This window comes from Chinchilla lanigera, unplaced genomic scaffold, assembly GCF_000276665.1.
Source record: "Chinchilla lanigera isolate Chin_1 unplaced genomic scaffold, ChiLan1.0 scaffold00066, whole genome shotgun sequence".
In the NCBI taxonomy this organism is placed as follows: domain Eukaryota; kingdom Metazoa; phylum Chordata; class Mammalia; order Rodentia; family Chinchillidae; genus Chinchilla; species Chinchilla lanigera.
This window is the reverse complement of record NW_004955467.1, coordinates 4,432,888-4,455,167: the sequence shown is the minus strand read 5'-3', so window position 1 is coordinate 4,455,167 and position 22,280 is coordinate 4,432,888. Positions and strand designations below refer to the sequence as shown.

Genomic DNA, 22,280 nt, shown 5'->3' with positions numbered 1-22,280 from the left:
CAGTCATACGTGTACCACTGCTGGTACAAGCTGCCCAGAAGTGAGACATAAGAATTACTGCCCCATCATGAACATGTTAAATGCCAATCTAGATCGTCACATATCTTCCCTTCTTTGGCCTATTAGTGAGATGAATTATACTAATGGATGAGTTACTAACAGTAGATCATCTAGTATAGAACTGGAGGGTGGATTTTTCCAGGGGTGAAGTGTTTCTCTTCAACCAGGCAGGTGTGCTATACCAAGAGATCATGTGTGTCGATTCTTTCTTTCATACAGAGATAGAGTTCAATATCACAGGCAATTACGGGAGTCCAGTACACGTGAACCATAATGCCAACTACAGTTCAATGCCCTCCCCAGACATGGACCCTGCTGACCGGCGCCAGCCCGAGCAGGCCCGCCGGCCTCTCAGCGTCGCCACGGATAATATGATGCTGGAGTTTTACAAGAAGGATGGGTATGAACTAGTATCCCTTTTTCAGTGGGGGGGATTGGGATTGCTGCAGAGAGGTGGTGAGATGAACAGGAAGGCTCCACTTACTGTCTGCAGTTTGGGTGACTTGGTAGTGAAGTCGTGACCTCATTTTGATGTTCTTCATCTGCCCTGTCTGAGACAAGTGTCTTTGGCTTACGTCTTTTGAGCCAGAGGTAAATACAGCATTCTTAGTGACACAGTTGTGATCAGAAATGGTGACTTCCCATCCAAAGAAATAAAAGTCAATGAAGGGAATTAATAAATATACATATGTACTTTATTTTGACTCAAAATGTATAAAAGTGGAGCAATGAGGCATATAGCTCTGTGGTAGAAGATGTAAATGTATCTATCTATATATATATTATTGAATTTTAGTGACTTTATTTTGACTATAGACCTGTTCATTTGCATTACTAAGGAGCATTTCCACATAAACAATCACTTTAAGGCATTGTTTAACATTCCCATTTGCAATTGCTTTAAAGGAGAAAAAACACTAAACCTTGATGTAATCCAAGTATAAAATTTTTTTAAGTTTTTAAGATGTTTTTCCTCCTTTTTTATTTAACTCTATACCTACTTTGATGCAGTTGAGAGACTCATAAATGCATCCAACTTAGCATGTGAGTGTGCGTGGGAACTGCTCTCTCTACGCTCATATTAAATCAGTTTACATAATATTTAACTACACAGTGCAATTCTCATAACAAGTAAAATACGCATGAACAGGTTTCATAACAAGCTCTGATGACTCATAGTAAGCACTAGCTCAGCTGTGTAACGACAGTCTGTGGACTTAGATGAGTCCATCCAGCTAAATGTACCATTAAAAGGTCTCACAGAAGGAATAAATTTCCTCAGTTGGTCAAGCAAGTAAAGTAAACTTTGGTTAGGAATTAAAAATTAATAACATAAAATACGTTTTAGCAACTGCTCCTTTAGGGCATAAGGGAACATAAAGCACTTAGGGGGGATATTAGTAATTCACATAGGCAGTTAAAACTTTTCTCCCGTAATAAGCACCTGGGTGACCAGAAAGATGTGTTTGAACGGCTTAGGAATTAAGGGTCAGCACCCAACACTGTAGAGCTGTGAGAGTCTTGCTATACTCCTCTTCCTTCTGTGTGGCAGTTGGTGTTGGAGACGAGAGTTAGCACAGCAGACGTAAGCCTGCCTCCTCTGACGGGTGTGGTCTTCAGGAAGGCAGTGACCCTGCTTGTGCCTGTATCCTCAGTGGTCAGTATGTGAGATGGAGGGTGGGGCTGCTGGTATGTGTGGTGCTGTTGTTTGTTCTTTATCCAGTGGAAAGATACACAATGGAAGTTCTCATATATTCAAGTAAGGAAGGAAAAATTTCTTGTATCTATAAAAAGGAGCAAAATTAGAATCTGGGAGACACAGAGAACTAGAGAGTACATTGGAATTTGTTTTTAAATCTGACTGTAAGTAGTAACTTAGGTCCTTTGTGACATTGCTAAGCAAAAGGGATGCCCCGGAAGATAAGTGCCGGCCTTCTGGGTTACAGAGAATGCATCACATTTGGTGTTAGGTGTTTCTGCATCAGGTTGTGCTCCTCTGTCCTTCTGTCAGATAGTCAGATTTCCAGTGCCCCCTGAAAGGTGATCCAGGTGGCTTTGATGAAGGAGTTGTCACTGCAGGATCACTGGGATATTCAAGAGTCCTCTGAATCCCCAGAGTATGCAAGCAGATGCAAAAACTTGGGCAATGATGCTATAAACAGATACCCCGTCCCTGACAAAATTCCCATAAGAACTGCGTAAATGAGATGCTCATATGCCAGTCTGATTCTTAGTTGAGATTGCCACCATCTACTCTAAGGGTCTAGAAGGCAACCTACATAAATTATTGTTGTTCAAGAAATAAAATACATTGCATCTATTTTTAAATATATAGTCACCGTTAAACTAAGTGGAGATCATAACTGGTTTAGAAAAACTCTCAAAGAGCTACCTAAAGCTTACCATCAATATATAAGGCTTACTATCAATAACATTTGATAAATAATGGATCATATATACAGTGATGGTCCAATAAGATTATATCACCTAATGATCTTATAACTGTCTTAGCTTATGTAAGTATACTCTGAACTGTTCATACAGCAAATCACCCAGTGACACATTTCTCAGAGTTTATCTTTAAGCAGTGCATGATTGTATGTTTTAAGGTACTGTGAGCTTATGGTGATCACTTTTGAGCAGGCTTTAAGATAAAGCGAAATTTAAAGTTGTGGGGGATTTTTGGTGGGAGGGCAGCAATTTGCGTCTGTTGAGTCTTACGTTAACTATACACCACACATCTTAAATCTTTTTATGTTCCCTTCCCCTCCTCCCTCCCCTTCACCTTCCAGCTCATGGTCTCCTTCCACTGTGCAAAGATCTACCTGCCTGTTGCCTTTTATCAGTCTTTTATTTTATTCTTTTATTTGTACTTTGGGTTTCTCATATGCAAGAAACCATGTGATATCTAAGCTTGTGTATCTCACTTATTTCACTTAACATTGTGTTTTCAAGGTGCATCTGCTTTTCTACAAATGTCTCTAATTTATCCTTCTTTAGAGCCAAGTGGTAGTCCATTATGTATAGATACCACATTTTCTTTATGTATCCTCTGCTGATGGACCTATAGGCAATTCCAAGATTTATCTTTTGTGAATTGTGCTGCTATGCACATGGGTGTGCATGTATCTGTGTAATATAATGTCTTTATCTCTTTTGGGAAGATACCTAGAAAGGGAATAGCTGGGTCAGATGGAATTTCTACCTGTATATTTTTGAGAAATCTCCATATTTATTTCCATAGTGGTGGTATTAGTTTATAGTCCTACCAACAATGTAGAGTATTCCTCTCACCAGCCTAGCTTTGCCAGCATTTGTTATTATCTGACTTCTTGGTGATAGCTATTCTTTCCGGAGTAAGATAAAATCTCAGTATTGTTTTAACTGGATTTCTCTAATGGCCAGCACAGTTTCTTGAAGCCCACCTCCTTGATGCAGACTGTGCTTAGGGCATGGTTAAATGCAGTCTTTTGTCTCTGTCCCAGGATCTGGCTCCCTCAATTAATTTGAGAAGAGGAGGATGTAAATTAATTTCCCAGATACCAAACTCTCCTTGGACTCCTACTTCCTGTTGTGCTAGAAAAACCTTTTTATTCTCACTTCAGAGTTTTCCCTCTAGTTTGTTGCCAGACATTCTCTGCCCCAGCGTATCACATCTTTTCCTTTGTCAATCCCTAGTTGATACTGTCTCAGAAACTCCCCTCCCAGCCAGTGAAATATGACTCGATTCCCAGGCTTTGTTTAGAGACTCCCCTTCACCCCGCAAGCACGGTCGCTGTTCTCAGATTTTTCTGGCCTCTGCAGAAATGACAGAGAAGAGCTTGCTCTGGACCAACTGTTCAGTCTTGCTCCCTCCCCTCCGTCTCCAAGCATGTCATCTGTGAGTCCCTGACTGTGGCCTTGGCACTGTCCTGCTGTTCGCTGTGGTGAGCCCCTCTCTGCCTATAATGGGGGAACTCCCTTCATCCATGTTGAGCACTGGAGAGGTGCTGCTGGGATGCGCTGTCCCCCAGTGTTTGCGTTTTTGCTTTAATTTTGAGATAGGGTCTCACTAAGTTGCTGTGTTGCCTTGGCCAGGCTTGAATGTGTGATCTTTCTTCAGCCTTCCAGTGTGCTGGAATTACAGGAACTATATTTTAAAGTCTTCAAACTACCCACTGAAACACTAACAAATTAAAACTCACATACTTAAAGTTTTTTGGAAAGGTTAAGAAAGAAAATATGATTTATGTATCAGTAAGGTGATTACTTTTAAAAAAAAGAAAAAATTTTGGTCAGATAAACTGGATAAAATTTGATAGAAATAGTTAAGTTTCTCATCAATTTCAGTGACATTTTCCCTGAGCTTTTATGTCATAGATGTCATTTAAGGAAATTTTTTCCCCTCTCGCTTTCATACTTTTTAATTCATGACACAGAAAGCTTGAGTTTCTTTAGCAAGTCATGGGATCAGATTCAGGAGCTCATGTATACATTTTTGATCATTATGGTAAGGGGAATGGTGCCAGGGATGTAGCTTAGTGGCATAAGTGCTTGCTTGGCAAGCCTGAGGTCATGAGTTTGATTCCCAGTACCAAAAAAAAAAAAAAGGTAAGGAGTATGATGTGCCCTACTCCACAGATACTAGGTCATAAACCCTTAACCTGTACCTCTACCTTAAAAGGATATTTGCAAATGTGATTAAAACAAGGATTTTGAAATAAGAACATTCCTCTGAATTATCAGGGTGGGCCCCACACACATCACATGCATCCTTGTAAGAGGGAAGCAGAACTGTAGCCACATAAGAGGACCATCGTGATAAAGACAGTGGCAGGTGCTCTAGTTATCCTCCAGCTGAGCACTGACATCTCATTGTTCTCCCTTGAAATCTGAGTTGGCTTTGGTGATTTGATGAAGGATGTGGCAAAGGAGGTGTTCTGGAACTTCTGAGGCTAAGTCCCCTGAAGCCTTTTAGATTGTTCCTGTGTCTCTAGGGACACTCACTCTTAGAATACACCTACCACAACTGCAGGGAAATCCAAGTAGCCCTTTGGAGCCGTATCAAGGCCCCCACCTCTCAGCTGTAGCTGAGCACTGAAATGGCAACCAGGGTAATTTGCTAGCTCTATGTGTTAGTTGTGAAGTGGAATTTTTAGCAACATCCTTGTGTCATTAAGGTAGCAACAAGCCCAGGCCCACTTTTCCACTATTGTGGTTTAGGTATGTATGATGTCTGTAAGGCTCGCTCTAGTAATCCAGAGTCATCTCCTTATTCGAGATCCTTATTTTAATCCCATCTATAAAGAGTCTTTTAGAGTAATATGTGCAGGTGGTTTACAACTTAATATTTTGCTTTAAGGTTTAGATGTAGTGTTCCCCAGAAGCCTCATGTATTTAGAGGTGGAGCTTTTGGAAGGTGATAGGATTATGGGATTCCTGTAGGTCCTCTACTGTTAGCAGATGGGGCCTGGTCACTGTGGGTGTGACCCACCTTTTCTCTCTGCTTCCTGACCACCATGACATCAGCGGCTTTCCTCTGGCAAGCCCTTCCACATCTGTGTTTTAGCCTGCCAACCATGCACTAAAAGTTCTGAGACTGTGAGCTAAAATAAACCTCTCCTCTTTTAGTTTGTGGATGTTGGGTATTGTGTCTCATTGACAAGGAAAGCAACTAATAAGACATCCACTAACGAGGCATCCTGACCAAGCCTTTTCATTGCCACCTGAAATCATTAGTATTTTATTTGTCTTTGAAGTATCATATGCAGTTGAGCTAATTTTGCAAGCATATAACCTAGTAAACCCAAAAGGTAGTGGTCTAAGACAGATGAAGTTTGCAGGAGATTCACCTCTACCTTTTCAGTTTGTTATTCGATGAACTTTTCAATCAAGACAACCTTTCTTTTTCCCACCTCCTTTGTTGCCTACATGACCTGGGCTGGCACTAAGATTTAGGAGCTGTGTTGCAGTGGCAGACAGAAACACTGAAATGGCACCCAGGACTTGGAGCCAGATTTATTTATGTCAACAGGCCCTGATCGGGGTCATTCCCAGAATATCAGGCCCCGATTTCTGGTGGTCTAGGGCTTTTATCTGATGCACAAGCAGGAGGTACAAAGGCAAGACTGAACAGCCTGGCAGTTCTCCTGATTAGCTAGCAGGGTGAGATTATTGGTTACAAGTGTAGATTAATGATCATCAGTTTATGAAGGTTGGTACAATGGTACAATTAGGCATTCTGTATGTTTGGTTATGCTCTTGTGGTTACAGGGGTCAAGAAAGTAATTACAAACCCATGAAGCAGTTATAGAGCTAGGCACTTTCAAAAGAACAAAGTTTTAAAAAGAACATTTTCTCTTGTACAGTTTTTCCCTTTCAGTGTTAGTCAGCTCTCTGTTACTGTAACAAAATAACTAAAATAGTCAACTTATAAGGAGGAAACATTTATTTTGCCTTACAGTTTTACAGGTTTCAGTCCATTGTCACTTGGCCTTGTTGTCTTTGTGCCTTGGTCAGGCAGCACATCATGATGGGAACATGTGGAGGAAATGCTCACTCCATGGTGACTAGAAAGCAAAAAGAAAAAGAGGAGGAGCCAAGGTCCCAATATTTCTTCCAAGGGCACCCCCAGTGACTTAAGTTCCTCCCCCTAGGCCCCACCTCCTAAACATTTCACCACCTTCCAGTACTGCCACAAGCTGGAGACTAAGACTTCAATACATAGGCCTTTGGAATATATTTATCCAGACCTTCCCACTGTGAGTTTGTGTTGATTCCCCTTTATTTCTCTTTTCCTTAATCCTAGCATCATCTAAATAGCTGGTCAGTGTCTCCTCCTCTGAAACCCATTTTGGCCCATCTCCTTTACCAGAACCTACAAGACACAATCCAAAGAAGAACCCTGAATTACCATCCTTATTTTTGGCTCCCCTCTTTCTTCTGCCAGAGGCTACCCCAAATCTTTTGATTTCAGGGCCACTGCTGGGAAGGAAGAAATCTGATGATAGACCGAAATGCCATGAACCAGAACAGTGTCTTCCCATTATCGCCCTCTCATGCTGTCCCCGCTTCACCAACACAGCATTGCTTCTCTCCCTTCATAAATGTATTTTACACTTGGTTTTACTCTCTGTCTTTCTCCGAGTAGATTTATTTTTTAATGAAGCATATGTGCTTGGGATTTACAAGGACAGAGCATTATCCTCACTGATACTTCTACAGGCTGAGTATTCCTCATCCAAAATATGTGAGACCAGAAACGTTTCAATTTTTGAGTTTTTCCAGATTTTGGAAGATTTCCTTATACATCATGAGATGTCTTGAGGATGGGACCCAGCACTTCCCATAGACCTTATATACATAGACTGAAGGTAATTTTGCACATTATTTTAACCACACCTAAGTTTTGTATTTGTGCTGCGAAGCGAGCACTCCCACCTGCACTTTGACTGAGACTCATCCCTTAAGGTCAGGTGTGTTTTCCGCCTGTGGTGTCATATTAGGGCTCACCAGGTTTTAGATTTTGAAGCATTTCTGGTTTTGATCTTTCAGATTACGAATGCTTAGTTTGTCCTTCCTGATTTCTTAGCAAGGGCAGAGGATCATGTGTACACTGTTCTATCTGCTCTTTACAGCAACCCTAAGAGGAAGATAAGTTCTTTCTTCAGTTTCACAGAACTCGGCCCAGAGTAACTCATATGACACAGTTAGCACTTGGGGAATTTGGTGTTAGCGCCCAGGTTCCCTGCTGGCACCCGCTGTGCTGCGCTGAGCAGATGCGTGTGTGGAGTCGTCACGTCTCACACAAACCAGCAACTTGGCCTTTTGTTCCCCACCTCAGGTCGCGTCCTCACTCTCTGCGCCTCCCCCTTCCCATACCGTGCATCCATTTGCTCAGCTAGGCAGGCCTCTTCTTGGACATGCTCTGTTTCTCATCTGTTTTAGTTCACTTTCTGTTGCTATTAAAAAAAAAAAAAAAAGCCTGAGGCCAAGTAATATGTAGAGAGAAGAGATGTATTTTGCTTACGGATTTGGAGGTTCAGGGCCATCAGTCCTACCCAGAGGCCCCCTGGGCTGAGTTGTAGAGTAGATGGCATCACAGTGGGAGTGTCGCATGAGAGCAGGTGTCTTGGTTACTTTTCTCTCCTTGCTGAGACAAAATACCCAACGCTCAAAATGAAGGAAGGAAAGGTTTATTTAGCCTTTAGTTCGTGGAGGTTTCAGTCCATACTTGGCTGGCTCCAAGGGAGAAGGTAGCAAAGCAACAAGAACAGAAGGGGAAATGGCAGCCGAACAGCAAAGCAGCCAGAGCAAAAGGGAGGAATGGGGCAAGCAGCCTCTTTCCCTCCCTTACATCGTAAACAGGCTACCCCCACCTAAGGGGCGTGTAGCTCTCACATAATCTCCATGCCCTCCGCTTCCACAGGCTCAGGATGTATACAAAGTAAGCACCCTGGCTTCCTGCTAAGTCACTTAGCCAAACCTCTAGAACTCCCCAAGTTGACACAATGTATCAACCATAACAGTAGGACTGGAGCCAGAGACATCTGTAAGATCAGACTCACTCTTTTATGACAGCTCCCTTGTGAGAACCAGTGTCCCCCTTACAACGATGTCAGTTCCCTCCCAGGGCAGGGCCCCCAGTGACCCCATGAGGAGCAAAATCAACTCTGTACACTCAGTCTTTATCTTGTTACCCTACAAGGGAGCAGTGGAAGACAAGTATCTCAGGTTTGCCTCTCCCATTCTAAGAGCCTGGCTTCACCCTTCATGATGGACGCCCTCTGTCAGGGTTATGTAACTGTGAAAATGTCAGTGAACATTAGCTGTGTGTGTGCCTTGTGAGCGTTTGATACTGCCTCCCAGAAGAAAGTCATTTCAGCTGGCACAGTGATTACACACAGCACCGCAGCCCCTCAGCAAAGACAAAAGGATCTCATTGTTCTCATTTGTGGTTTTGCCAGTGATGGTTAGCATACTCAGCCAGTACTACACCATGCCCAAGCTGGCTTCTTTTCTTGCTAAACCAGATGACCAGGCGGCCTCAAGTTTGAGGTTACTGAAGCTGGAAGTTGCCTCTGGAAATAGAAGGCATCCCCCACCACCCTTGACCTGAGGCGTAGCCCCCTCTGCTTCCATGTGCAGGAAAGATTTACTAAGCAGGAGACAATAGAGGAATGAAGAGAAGACGGAGTAGGGCCAACATCTTTCAAGGCTCTTTTTAATGACTGCTGTAGGAAGCATCTCAGTGCCTGGCATCCTCACTGACCATTCCAGCTAAGTGACTGATGAAGGTCTCTTCCCCAGGTGGAGCAGTAGACTTGTTCTTTTCATCCCGATAAGTTCTGAAGCCCAGAGAGCATCCTTTGATAATCCCCCACAGCACACGCCGGCCTCTGCCCCAGAGCTGTGGGTGGTCTCCAAGGGGTTTTCTGCGTATCCTATAGAACACGTTTGTTTATTGGTGTTCGTACCCAAGGCATCGTGAAAGCTCATGGGTTCTGGAATGAGACCTCCCTTACCCTGCTGTTCCAAGGTGCTTCTTGAAGCCATCCAGAGGAAGTGAGAAGTACCAGCCATGGCAGTAGACATGAAAGGCTCCCTGGCACTCATGGGGAAGGAATGCTTCAGCAAGCTGTCTTTATTCCAAAATGTGCTTGGTTTAGCAGCCCTCTCCCACCGTGTCCCTCTCTGCCAGCCTGTCCCAAGGCATGTTTCCTTAAAATACCCAAGTTGCACCCACTACAACCAAGATCTGTACTTGAACTTTTGTTATTGTTTAATCTTGCCATAGGTCAGAGTAATCATTTTAGGTGGGCAGGACTTCATGGTGTAGCAGCTTTTTGCTTCTGAAGTGTGAATGACCATGTAGTAGAGAAGAGAGAATCAGCATATAATCTCCTGTCTCCACCCCACAGTACATGTAACTGCTAAAAACAGATGCTGGCCCAGAGTATATTTTCACCCTGCACAAATGTGTCTGCCTTCACCCTAGAAACGTGAGCTCTTGCCTTAGGCAATAAAGCCCTTGACTCAGGTCCACAGGACCATTTGCCTCCTAGACCGGAGGAAAAGGAACTCGCTGTGCCGATTCCATGTAACTTAGAAGCGAGCCGCTGGCTTCTTCTCTCCCTGCCTATCTCCCTCTACCACCCCGCAGTGCACCTGCTCCTCAGTTGCTCCCTTCATTCCTCTGCGATTTTTACCTATACGAATGAAAAAATTACTCTAACCAACTCAATTCTGATAACTTCATGGCACACACAGAAAAAAACCCTATCAATTAAATTGTAATAGTTTCATGGAAAAAAATAAACCTACTCCAGGAATCTGACCATGGCAAGACAGTCCTGCAAAGACAACCTTAATGTCCAAAGGAAGGCATAGACTTATTGACACTAATATCTGTATGTTTCTGTCCCTGCAGCCTTAGGAAAATCCAAAGGTACAGTATCCTCTGGTACCTACAGGGCCACCTTTCAATCTCCTGAACTAAGCGAGCTATGTCTTAGTGAGCTCTGTGAGAGGGTGAATGTGCCATGTTTGGTTGCTTGGCCGACTTATCTGGAGCTGTGTGCCTATCATTAAAGTAAACTCAGAGCCTGGAGGGACAGTAGGCATGGCAGTCCCGTCCTTGCTGTGTAGACAAGCAGGGGTGGTCTGCAGCCCTCCCTGCAGAGGATGCGGCCAGGCTGCCCCAGCAGTGGTGGAGCTGGGATTGGACCCAAGTTACAAAAAAAGAGAAGAGGATTTATATTTAAATATCTCCTGGGGTTGCTTCGTGTTCTAGTTTGATGGTGTCTCTGTCCCCGCCCACCCGCACTTGGGAGGAGGAAGTGTGCCCTGCTCTCTAGTTAGGCCGCACTCTGCTCTGAGAACAGCTTGGATTCTGCACCCAAGGAGCCTGGCAGCCTTTTGCCCTGAGGCCAGCTGGCTTTGACAGAGGGTGGAAGCACAGCCTGGGGAGTCCCAAGCTGCTGCGTGCATCCCACTGCAGCCTTGCCACCGTGGACGCGCCGCTCTTGCCAAGCCTGGGTTGTGGGGGCTGCGTCTCAGCCGGCCCCAGCAGTCTGGGCCCTGCAAGAGTTGCTGGCCAATCCCTGCCCGCCCGCTGCACATCGCTTCCCCGGCCCAGAAGGGTGCTAAGCCTGCGCTGCTCTTCTCCTGACACAGACCTGCTTAAATGTCTCTGCTTTCGGGGGGAAGGGAGCCTGCCAGCTGTCACGCGTTCGTAAAAAGGTGTCTTTGTGTCCCTCGCCAGCATGGGTGTGAGGGTTATGGACACATCTTGGGTGGCTCGAAGAGGCTCCTCGGCTGGCCGGAAAGCATCCTGCGCCCCACCCTCCATGCAGCCTCCCGCCCCACCTGCCGAGCTGGCTGCACCTCTGCCGTCACCTCTGCCGGAGCAGGTCCCAGACAGCCCCGCAGCGGCTGTGGTGCCCGTGCTTTCTCCAGCTGGCGGGGGCCTGCAACCCCTGCAGCCCGCGGCGGAGCGCACCAGGTAAGCACTGGCCTTGCTGTCCTGGGGCGGGCTGGTTTGCCGCTGGGCATGTCTGGGCTCGCCTCCCCACCGAAGTCTTCCTGGCATGGGTTGCAGACCCTGCTGTCACTTCTGAGCATTCATGTTCTGCCTTCTGCATCATCCTGGCACCAGATCAGTCCCCCACAGCCTCCTCAATTACCACATACAGTCCTGGCTTTAGAAGCTTGCTAAAGCAGTGTGAAGAATCTCAAGTTCTCCAGCTCCCTTTGCCCACCTTCTACGCCTTTCTGATTTCTCTACTTTGAAATTGAGAATTCCAGTATTTCTCTCCTCCACCTTCGGGTTTGTAGTGGTCATCTTTGCTGCTAAAAATGAATGCAGATCAGAGAAGCAGTGGAAGTGACATAGTCCCCCTGGGCCTGGTGACCTTTGCGGCACAGCACACGGTGACATTCCCATTCTTTTAGGGGAAGTTAAAAGGAGAGGTAGCAGGTTTGTTCCATGGCAGGTTCACTGAACAGTAGCAGTGCTTTCTCTGTCTATGGACTGTAAGACTGATCAGTGCCCTTAACGAGTCCGTGTTGCAGTGAGCAAACAGGCCCAGCAAATAATCACAGCACTGGACTGGGACACACAGTGACTCGAGCGAAGGAGGCTGTGCCCAGTGGCGCAGCGAGCATGGGGTGCTGGAAATGACAGCGGTATCATGAAGCAGCTCGCTGCTTGTTCCTAGCTGTTCTCTGACAGCACTTAGAGGAGCAGGAAAGCTGGTTAAAATGAAGTGCGGCTGCGTGTCCTGTCGGGGTAGAGAGCCACACGAGGAGGGCGTGGAGGAGACTCTGGGAAGCTTAACTTTTTAACTCGGTCCCCCCCCACACACACACACGCACGCACACTTTCCTAACCCCAGAAGGGGGACTTGCAAACCTGTTTTTTTCTCCTCCTCCTCTTCCTCCCCATTCTTCTCCCTCTCCTCCTTGTCTTCTTTCTTCTTCCTCTTCAATAGGTAGATGATACTGTCACAACTCCAGAATTTGGGAGATGGACCTGATACTGTGTGCTGGGGTTGTTGCTAATGGCTCCAACCACGGGGGACACCAAGAGGTCCTGCTGTACCCTGCTGGGCTTCAGGTCCGCTTGAGAGATGAAAGGGGCCAGAGGAAGCTGGGGCAGAAGCAGAGCCTGTCAGGGGCAGGCCAGACAGGCCGGCCAAGAGGGACATGTCGACGGGACATGGGCTGAGATGATCCCCTCTTAAATGGTCCCCTCTTAGGACACACACTGGTGTCATTCTGAATTCCCATTTCTTTTTTTTTTTTTTTTTTGAGACAGGGTCTCACTAGATAGGTCAGGCTGGTCTTGAACCCACTATGTAGCCCAGGCTACCCTTGAACTTGTGGCAATCCCCCTGCCTCAGCCTCCTAAAGCTGTACTTACAGGCGTGCAGCACCATGCCTACATCTGACTTCCCATTTCATCAGAGACTCTTATTTGACATAATGATATAAGTGATATTTCTAAAAAAACAAACAAAAACAAAAAAATGCCTCTTGAGGATGGAGTTCCCCAGGCTCTGCAGGCATTCCAGTAATGACATGGATCGGCTTGCAGTCACTCATGGGCAGGGATTGTCACGCACTCGTTCGGGTTATTTGAAAGGCCTCTTGACACTTTTCTGCATAGGCCCCCTTTCCCTGGGCATTTGGTTCTGTAGCTTTTCTTCAGGTGTGAGCACTTTCTCTTGTCCTATTGTGTCCTTTCTCTCCCCACGTGGCCTCCTCTCAGCACAAATGGGTGCTCCATGCTCTGTCATTGTGTTTTTTGTTTTCTGTTTTCTGGACATTTGCAGCATGGATGATGCTGCCTGCAGCTGCTGGACTCCCCTGAGGATGGCAGGCCCTCCGTCACCCTCCCACCCTGGGCCTTACCTTCAGCTCCCTCCCTTCCAGGCCAGTGGCTTTGTCCAGCCAGGCTGTCCCTCCACATCCTGCTCCACCCCTTGGCGGTAACACTGACCCCAAGCACAGCTTCTTGCTCTTTGGCACCCAGGTTACTGACTGAGTCATGTGACCTGAGAACTAGCCCAACCTGTGCCATAACCACTCCTTCATCTAGCACTCCCAGAAACCACCCTCCACCCACCTCTCTCTTTGGTCAGCTGCACCAGTGCTGGAGAGAGAGGAGCCAGGCGCAGTAGGTAAATACTTGTTTCTGTGCTGGGAAGTGCATCAGGGGGAGGGGACAGAAAGAAGAGCCAGTCCTTTAATTCCTAGACAGCTGTCTTACCACAGGAAGGGAGAAGAGTCTGTGGTCCCTCAGAAAGCACTTTTTTGGTTTGCTGATTTGGTGTTTTCTTTGGTTTGTTGTTTTAACTGGTCGTGGGAGAGACAGGTAGAAGGAAGTAGATGTCTGACGTAAATGCCAGGTGCCTGGTGACTCTGCGACTGAGGAAGCGTGAAGGATGAGGCTTCGTCCAGCTGACAGGCACAAGGGTTTTCAGTTCTTGCTTTTCATTAACAACGTAGAGACAGGAATTTTTGTTCTGCTAGTCCTTTTGGATAAAATGACTTTTTTCCCTTGGAAAATGTGTGAGGTATGGAGCTCATCTCACAAGAGAAAATACCACCACCTTGAACATGGCCAGTCTGCCTGCCTGCCTTCTTTCCTTCCTTTCTTCTTCCCTTCTCTTCCCTCTGCCCCTGTCTTCGTCCCTCCCTTCTTTCCTTCCTTCCCTCCCTCCCAGAACTACTTGTGACTGATGATGACTCCTCTTCCAGCCCAGTTCTCTGCTCCCAGTCTTTCGCAGTGTACCCCAGTGGGCATGGATGGTGGATTCATTTTGGTATTTCCTCCACAGTCACATTTGGATTTTCTAAATAAATTTAAGGAAGAAATAGGATCTGACTGCTTTTGTGAGGGAAGAAACCACCCCTGAGAAAGATGTAGGTTTTCAGACTGCCCTCCTCACACATTAAGAGCATCAGAGCCCAGGGAAGACTCAGCCAGGATGACAGCGCCCAGCATCAGAGCACTCCAGATTCACCAGGGCTTGCCGGGAGCACCATGTAGAAAGGACCGCGAGCCCATGGGGCTGTGTGAGCCCTGAGCCCTCTTCCCGGGGATGGCATGTCGGCTGCTGCAGGGAGATGGAAACCTGCCCTGTATTTGTCACACTTGGTCTGTGCACGGGAGTTGACCTGAGCATTTCCTAACATGAACTTTTGTCCTTATCAGAGAGCCTGAGAAGGAGCCTTGTAGTGAGGGTGAATCCCCTGGTCCCTTTGTCAACTCTAAGGTCCTCCAGAGACCAGAGTCCCTTTTTGACCCTCAACTCGGCAAGCCCAAAGCACTGGGACTTGAACTGATGTACATGCTGGGTCACGGTGTCAACCCTGTTACCAGCTGGGGCCTGTTACTGGGTGTGAGGGTGGGTCCCAGAGTGCCTCCCTTACCAGCTCCCTGGGGGCACGATGGGGAATTTGGGCAGGTGGGTGGAGCCCACAGCCATGGGCTGGGCAACGTCAGCCCTCGCAGGCCACACTGACCTCGGAAGTCCTCTTAGCGCCGGTGTCCTAGGGAGGCAGAAAGGGCAGGAGTGCCTGGTGTTCCCGTTTCAGAGTGTCCTAGAGTTCCTGCATTAACAGCAGGGTGCAGGAGGACACACAGGGTCCCGGCCTCACATCATTCAAGTCTCCCTGAGGGCAGAGGTGTGAAGAGCGCTGGCAGGGAATGCCCGGTGCGACAGAGCCGAGTTGAGCTGGCCACCAGGGTCTAAGAAGGGATCCTTTGTGGAGCACTGTTGAAGGCTGAATTAAGGAAGGGAGACAGTTCGGAACCTGGAGAGAGCTAAGCATGACCCAGAAGACATGTAGAGTCACAGCTGGCAGGCCTGGTGCTGGAATTGCCTGAGCTCAGGGCTTCTCTCTTGTCCCGTGTGCTTGTATTTCAGCACCTCTAAAAGCAAGGAATTATCTCCAGGGTCTGGGCAGAAAGGAAGTCCAGGCTCTGGCCAGGGAACAGCCGGTCCGGGGACACAGCCAGGCACCAGCCCCAGCCAGCCGCCTGCGGACCAGAGTCCTCATACCCTCCGGAAAGGTGAGTCACCACTTCCTTTCAGGTCAGTCTCTGGCAAGTGGTGGTTGATATGTTCCTGGAGCTTCACTGCCCTCACCAGCATGGTTATTTAGAAATTAAATCATGTGGCTTAGTGAGTGATTCCCAGTCTAGGCATAAGAGCTTTGGAAAGCTAAACATCCGCAGTGGGGGGTCATGTCGCCATTATTCTTCAGGTCACTGCGCTGAAAAGTGAACTTGAGGGCATATGTAGGACAGCGCTTTCCCCATGCCGTGTGGTTCAGCCTGTGCAGAAGTCATTGTCTGGAGCGGCGTGTGTCCTCTGTGCACTTGCCAGGCCCTATCTTCATTATTTAAAAAGCAAGGTGCGGTCATCTACGTGAGCCCCCCACCCCCGTGCCGGTTGTGCTCAGCTGTCCCCTCCCAGGATCCCTCATAAAGTGACAGAGGAGGGCATCGGCACTGTTTTCCGCCAGTCCAGACCCTCCCATATTTCTGTTTTGGAATTGAAGAACATAGCTGCTCTCACCTGTTGCTGCTTGGGCAGAATCCTCCCACGGGAACGGGCACAGTTACTGTTCTCTTTAGAGAATCATTCTTCAATGCTGAAGATACTCTGCATGGCAGCATTTCATAAACAGAGAGCTGTGCGGAAATGGACTAATGTGGCCCTTTTTATTTCCACCTTTGTATTGCCAGCAAAGCCTTTCCCTTGTCTAAAATCAGACTGTTCCCTTTGTTCTAAATTCAGACCTTTCATGCTTCTAGGGTTGGCTTTAATTCCAGGACTGGTCAGATAGGGCCAGTTTGTGTCTGATACAGACCTCCTGTTACAGGCCCTTTCGGCCCTCCGAGCTCCAGATGTGTGACAGTTCCTCTTCCTAGTCTGTCCACACCTGGCCCTGTGATCTTGTTCATTCCATACTTGTGCCTGGTGCATCCTACAGATGCTTAGTGAGTGTGGCCATGAGCAGAGCTCTGTGCTTCCAGAAGGGTGCAACTGTAATACAACGATGGTGCCACTGTGCCATGGGACATCAGGACCCTGTGGGACACATGGGGAACCCTGTCCAAACTCAGAAGTTATAGAGCAGGTGGTCCAGGAGAAAAGGCATTTCAAAGGCTAAACAGGGAGTGGACCAAAGTGATGGTGGTAGGATTCTGGCATGCCAGGGCTCTTCCTCAGCACCAGCAGGGTGCCCTTGTGGTCTAGACACTGTAGCTCTTTGGCATTTCTCTGTTTACAACTCCTTCCCAACTTTAAAAAGTAGGAGTGAAGGCTAAGCCATTGTTTTGTCCAATAGAAGCTGCATAGATCTTTTTGCAGTCAGTCAGCTTCCTAATATTAGTGACACGTTGACCCATTTAGTTTTTGCAGTAGTATTAGTTTTTGAATCTATGCAAGAAATGTAGCCTAAAGTGGCTCTGGTACCTTTCTCAGATGGCATTCAGTAACTCAGAGCTATCACTGAAATGCCTAACTTTCTTTTCTATTGTTCATCATTGCATTTATTCTTTAGATACTGTAGTTTTTTGACTGTGTGCCTACAGTTGATCAGACCCTGATCCTGTCACTTCCCAGATGTGGTATCACCTCAGGCATGGTGATGTCACTGTGTCCTCCCTCTTGCAGGTCATTTAGTAGAAGACATGTTCTCAGGCACTGATACACAGGGCCTGCACTCCAGGGGGCTGACTACATGTTGCTGACCAAGCACTGTCAAGAGCTATAGTAACAGCTGCTGGGAAAAATAGCCCATACTTACAAAGTAGAGGTAGAAAATGGAATTGGAAAATGATGTGGTTTTATTGTAGATCATGATTATATGTCACTCTCTATACATGATTCCATTTAATTATTACAGTATAGTAGAGAAAATACTATTCTTCCTGTTGTATAGAAGAGATTCTTAAAAAAAAATTAAGTTATAAAAAAATGCTTCAGGCATTGTAGCAGGTAAGTAGCAGGATAGAAATTTGTATCCAGGTTGGACTGTATCCATTCTACGTCCAAAGTGCAGGCTGGAGGAGCCCAGGAAATACACAAGATATCTTCGGGGTAGGTTTTGTCCCATGGAGAGGGGGGAGTGTGTGTGAAGCGCAGAAATGGAAGAAGAGGCCCTAATGCCTCCCTAAGGACTCAGAGGACAATGTCTTCCAGAGCTAGTGGTACCCATGCCCCATGGGCACTCCTTTCTGACAGATTGGTGATCAATTTCTCAAGATGTTTGCCTATCGGGTGGAGCTCCTGAATGTGTGCATTTGTGTTTTTTCACTAATTCATTGTCAATTCAAGGTATCCTGTGCTTACCACCCTTTAGAGGGATTAAGGACATGAAGGAAAATGAAGGTCATGCAAAAGAAGCTGATGCCATGATGTGCTTTAGAAAGTGCAGTCAGGCTAGGGATTTAGCTCAATGGTGGAGCATGTGCCTAGCATGTGTGAGGCCCCGGGTTCCCACCCAGCACTGCAGAAGAGGGGAGAGGAGGAAAAATTACAGTCAGTCTGTCCATGCTTGTGCCCAAAGGGTACAATTCTTGTAGGAAAAAAGGGGGGAAAGTAATGAGAGCCTGAGGAGGAGATGGGAGAAGGAAAGGGTTGGAAGGCGAGTGAGCGGGTAACAATACCGAAACACAACTGGTGCGGGCAGAGGGGGAGCAGTGCTAGCATTCATTAACAGCTTTGTAACTGTAGTCTGCAGCAATTAATTATGCATTTTGAAATAACTGGAGAAAAAGAGTTGGAAAGTTTCCAGCACATAAAAATGATAATATTTGAGAAGATGGAAATGCTAATTACTGTGATTTGGTCATTATGCATTATGTACATGTACTGAATTACAATACTTTATCCCATAAAGAAGTACGAATACGCCAATTTTAAAAAATAAAGAAGAAAGTGCCTGTGAGGCAAGTATACAGGACTGAAGCAGAGAATGCAAAGTACCGGAGGCAGGAGGTTTCTGTGACCAGAGGGTCCGCTCACGCACCAGGGCTGGAAGCCAAACCACTGGAGGTGCAGCCAAACGTCGGCATCCTGTCCCGAGGACGTTCCCCTGGGTTAGGGGTCCAGGTGACAGCTGGAACTTGAATCATCCGAGCCTCCCTGTGGCTCAGAGTATAGCAGTGGCATCTTTTTCCCCTGGGAAGTGAGCCCACTCCTGCGGATGGAAGATTTGTTCCCTGCTTTCGCTGGGTGTGTGTGTATAGACTGTGGCAGGAATCCAGAAGAGAGGAGGAGAAATTAGCTAACAGATGGAAAGATATGAAAACTTGCAGTTCCAGGTTCATTTTTAAGCACTGTATTGGCTGCTTGCTGTGTGGCAGCAGGCTGGGGGCGGGGAGACGGGGTGGTGGAGGTGGTGACCTCTCTTAGCTGTGAAGCATGTGCTAATAGGCCATACTGACAGGCCTCGTTTAACAGCCTCTGTTTTGCTGTTGTTTGTTGTTTTCTCTTTCAGTTTCAAAGAAGCTTGCACCAATTCCACCCAAGGTCCCCTTTGGTCAGCCGGGGACTGTTACTGACCAGTCCACTGGCCAGCCCTCCCCGATCAGCCTGTCTCCAACTCCACCGAGCACCCCATCACCCTACGGACTCAGTTACCCTCCAGGGTACTCCTTGGCCTCAGGCCAGCTCTCCCCGGCTGCAGCTCCTCCCTTGGCGTCTCCTTCTGTTTTCACAAGCACTTTAGCCAAATCTCGGCCCACCCCAAAGCCCCGGCAGAGACCTACCCTGCCGCCTCCTCAGCCTCCCACAGTGAGCCTCTCGGCCTCCAGCCCTCAGTCCACAGAGCACCCCATGCTGGATGGCATGTCCCCGGGAGAGAGCATGTCTACAGGTAACTAGGCTGTGGGCCCTTGAGCTTTCTGGTGAACCTTAGCCACAAGTTGCGGGGAGCGGAACTGATAGCATGACTCCAACTCACAAGTTCCCATTCACCATGAGATGGCTGTGCTGATGCCATGGGCTGCCCACACGGTGATGTCTTGGGAAACTAACAGTGAGAAGTGGCCCTGGAATCAAGCTGTATGGCAGGGGAGGCCTCACATAGACAGGGTCTGAGCCCACAGCCGAGGGTTCTGTTTCTGATCCTAATTTGGGGGTTTGAGGTCCTTTGGAGTTGGGCCTCAGGAGAAGCTGGAAGTTGCTTATGATCACAGAACAGCTGGTGTCAAACACAGGTGAGATACTGGATTTGGGTTCCCAGGACCGAGCCCAAGCAGCTAGCAGGTAGAAAGGCTTACCTGGAGAAGAGGGGAAAAGAACCAAAAGTGTTTCTTCTGTCTGTAGTGAAATACAATGGTTCACAAACTCAATTCTCTCCATGAATCTTGCTGCAAACTGAACCGGATGAGAACTGAATCAGATTTCCCCATAAAGTCAAGATTGAACCTAACCATTGAATTTGATTTGGGTCTTCTCCAGCTTGGTTTGCGACCAGAATCATGGAAAGAATCACGTTCATCAGCCAAGGTACCACTGTAGGTCTTGTAGGACAAGGTGTTTCTAATTGTATACTTACAGAAGGATCATTTTCAGAAAAGGTCCACGTGTGCCCTTCTCCCTCCCCACCCACATGCTTCCTCCAGCAGCTCACTGGGCAAACCCACCAGTACCTAAGTGGTTTGCTTTAAATTTAAAGATAGAGTGGAGCTGTCTGCTCCCAGAAAAATGTGTGAGCATGAAATTGCACACGAACCACAGTTAGCAAAAGTCTATTCATTGGGGCAGACATTTTTGAAGTATTTCCCAGACACTTTAACCACAAAGAGTATGAAGTCGGGGGCAGATTTGTGGTGGGTGCTACAGCTGGTCGGGCATTCTCCTTATTCAGGGAGACAGGCAGAGTGTGCTGCTGCATCCTGGAACAGAGCTGGTCCATCGCAGCACAGTGCAGAGCCTGGGCGCTTCTGTTCAGTGTTGTGCCAGATAACACAAGATGAAGCAGCTTGGGAGTGGAATAAATACATATACACATCACATTTACATACAAACACATATCACCCACACATATCACACGTACACACAGCACTGTATACCACACCTACACACGGACACACATCACACACCATGCTCATACCACATGTACATATGTATCGCTGTGACAGATACCAAACATACACACCTGTCACACATAACACATAGCACACATACATATCACATGTAAATACACAGGGAATGTACGTACATGCATATGCCACACATTCTCTACAGATACATACACACCACCAACACATATACCACACACATAGGCATTTATACATATACATAAACTAGATACCCAGAAGGCACAGCTAAGTGGTAGAGGTGTGCTTAGCACACACTAGGTCCTCAGTTCAGTCACCAATGCCAGAAACAAACAAGAACACACCAAACCACATATCCCATACATCAGTATCATACTACATGGTAATGTTTAAATTTCTAAAAATTTATTATAGTAAAAGACATAATGCCTTTAATCCCCCTCAAAACTCTCCTTGGCTTTGGACACACTTATCTTATCATTTGCAACTTTCTGAAGCAGTTCTGGAAGTCCTCTTTCATAAGTGTCTTTACAAGATGTGATCAATAATGCAGTGAATGCTGCTACTGAGTGCCATCCAATGGAGAGGCAGGTCGTTAAAAGTACTATGGTGAGTCTTCATCCATCTTAGTCATCCATCTTTCCTCCCTAGATGGAGGAAAGCCAGGAGCTTGTGGAATTCAGCTCCTTGCTGCCAATAAAAATACTAGTCAAATTTACAAGTGTTTGTGATGGGTCAGGAAATTTCAATATTATGGAGAAGAGCCGTCTGGCAATTTGGCTCCTCTATTTTGGGATGCGATTAATGTTGAATGTGTGCCACAGATCTGGCACCCTGCAACTCTTGGCTCCACTCCAAAGTCAAAATGACCGTGAAGGATAAACATTTTGAATTGATCAGGACATCAAGGTAGCCATGACAGCACAACTAGGGATACTCAAGAAAGGACTTCTAGAAGTCCTCAGAAAGTGGCAAGAATGACAGGATAGGTGTTTGAAGTGAGAAGGAGCTTTTGCAGGGTAATTGATGGCAGTGTGTCTCTAATAAATTTTTTAAAATTTAAACATTTTTCAAACACATACTGTACGTCAAAGGAGAATGTTGTCCTAGGTCCTAGTGTACACTGGGTGCACTCACAGATACTGCCATTTTCCCCAATGTATGTCCTCCAAAGAAAGTTAGGTTTTCTTCCCTAAATGGAAGAAAGCCAGGGGCTGGTGGAATTCAGTTTCTTGCTGCCAGTAAAAATACTAGTCAAATTTACAAGTGTTTGTGATGGGTCAGGAAATTTCAATATTATGGGGAAGAGCTGTCTGGCAATTTGGGTTCTCTGTTTTGGGATGCGATTAATGTCAAATGTGTAGCTACTGTCGAATGTGTAGCTACTGTCATCTACCTCGAGGCTTACTGAACAATTAAGGACAGTCCTTCCTGAGAAGTGACAGCGTCGCTCCCTGCTGGCAGTCCCCAGGATGATGTGTGCTCCCAAGTGGGCTGTGACGCAGGCTGCAGGCCACTGCTGCCCTTGGGAGACAGCACCTGCTCGGTTGCTCTTGGCAGGGCTCCAGCACTGCGAATCTGCTGGCCTCCTGCCCCCCATGCAGAAGTGAAGCGAAGGTGTCACTTGGAAAGGAGGGAAAGAGCAGAAAGAGCA

The 22,280-nt window shown here is 46.8% G+C and overlaps 1 protein-coding gene across 1 annotated transcript in view; it reads left to right on the top strand.

Moving 5' to 3' along the window:
* Window positions 1–22,280, top strand: part of Arhgap44 (Rho GTPase activating protein 44) — a 162,140-nt gene that overhangs the window by 135,710 nt on the left and 4,150 nt on the right. Inside the window, exons 17-21 of the mRNA XM_005399741.1 lie at window positions 280–460; window positions 10,469–10,486; window positions 11,303–11,542; window positions 15,474–15,619; window positions 19,060–19,437. Coding sequence (XP_005399798.1) covers window positions 280–460; window positions 10,469–10,486; window positions 11,303–11,542; window positions 15,474–15,619; window positions 19,060–19,437 — 963 coding nt within the window. The remainder of the gene's footprint in view (window positions 1–279; window positions 461–10,468; window positions 10,487–11,302; window positions 11,543–15,473; window positions 15,620–19,059; window positions 19,438–22,280) is intronic.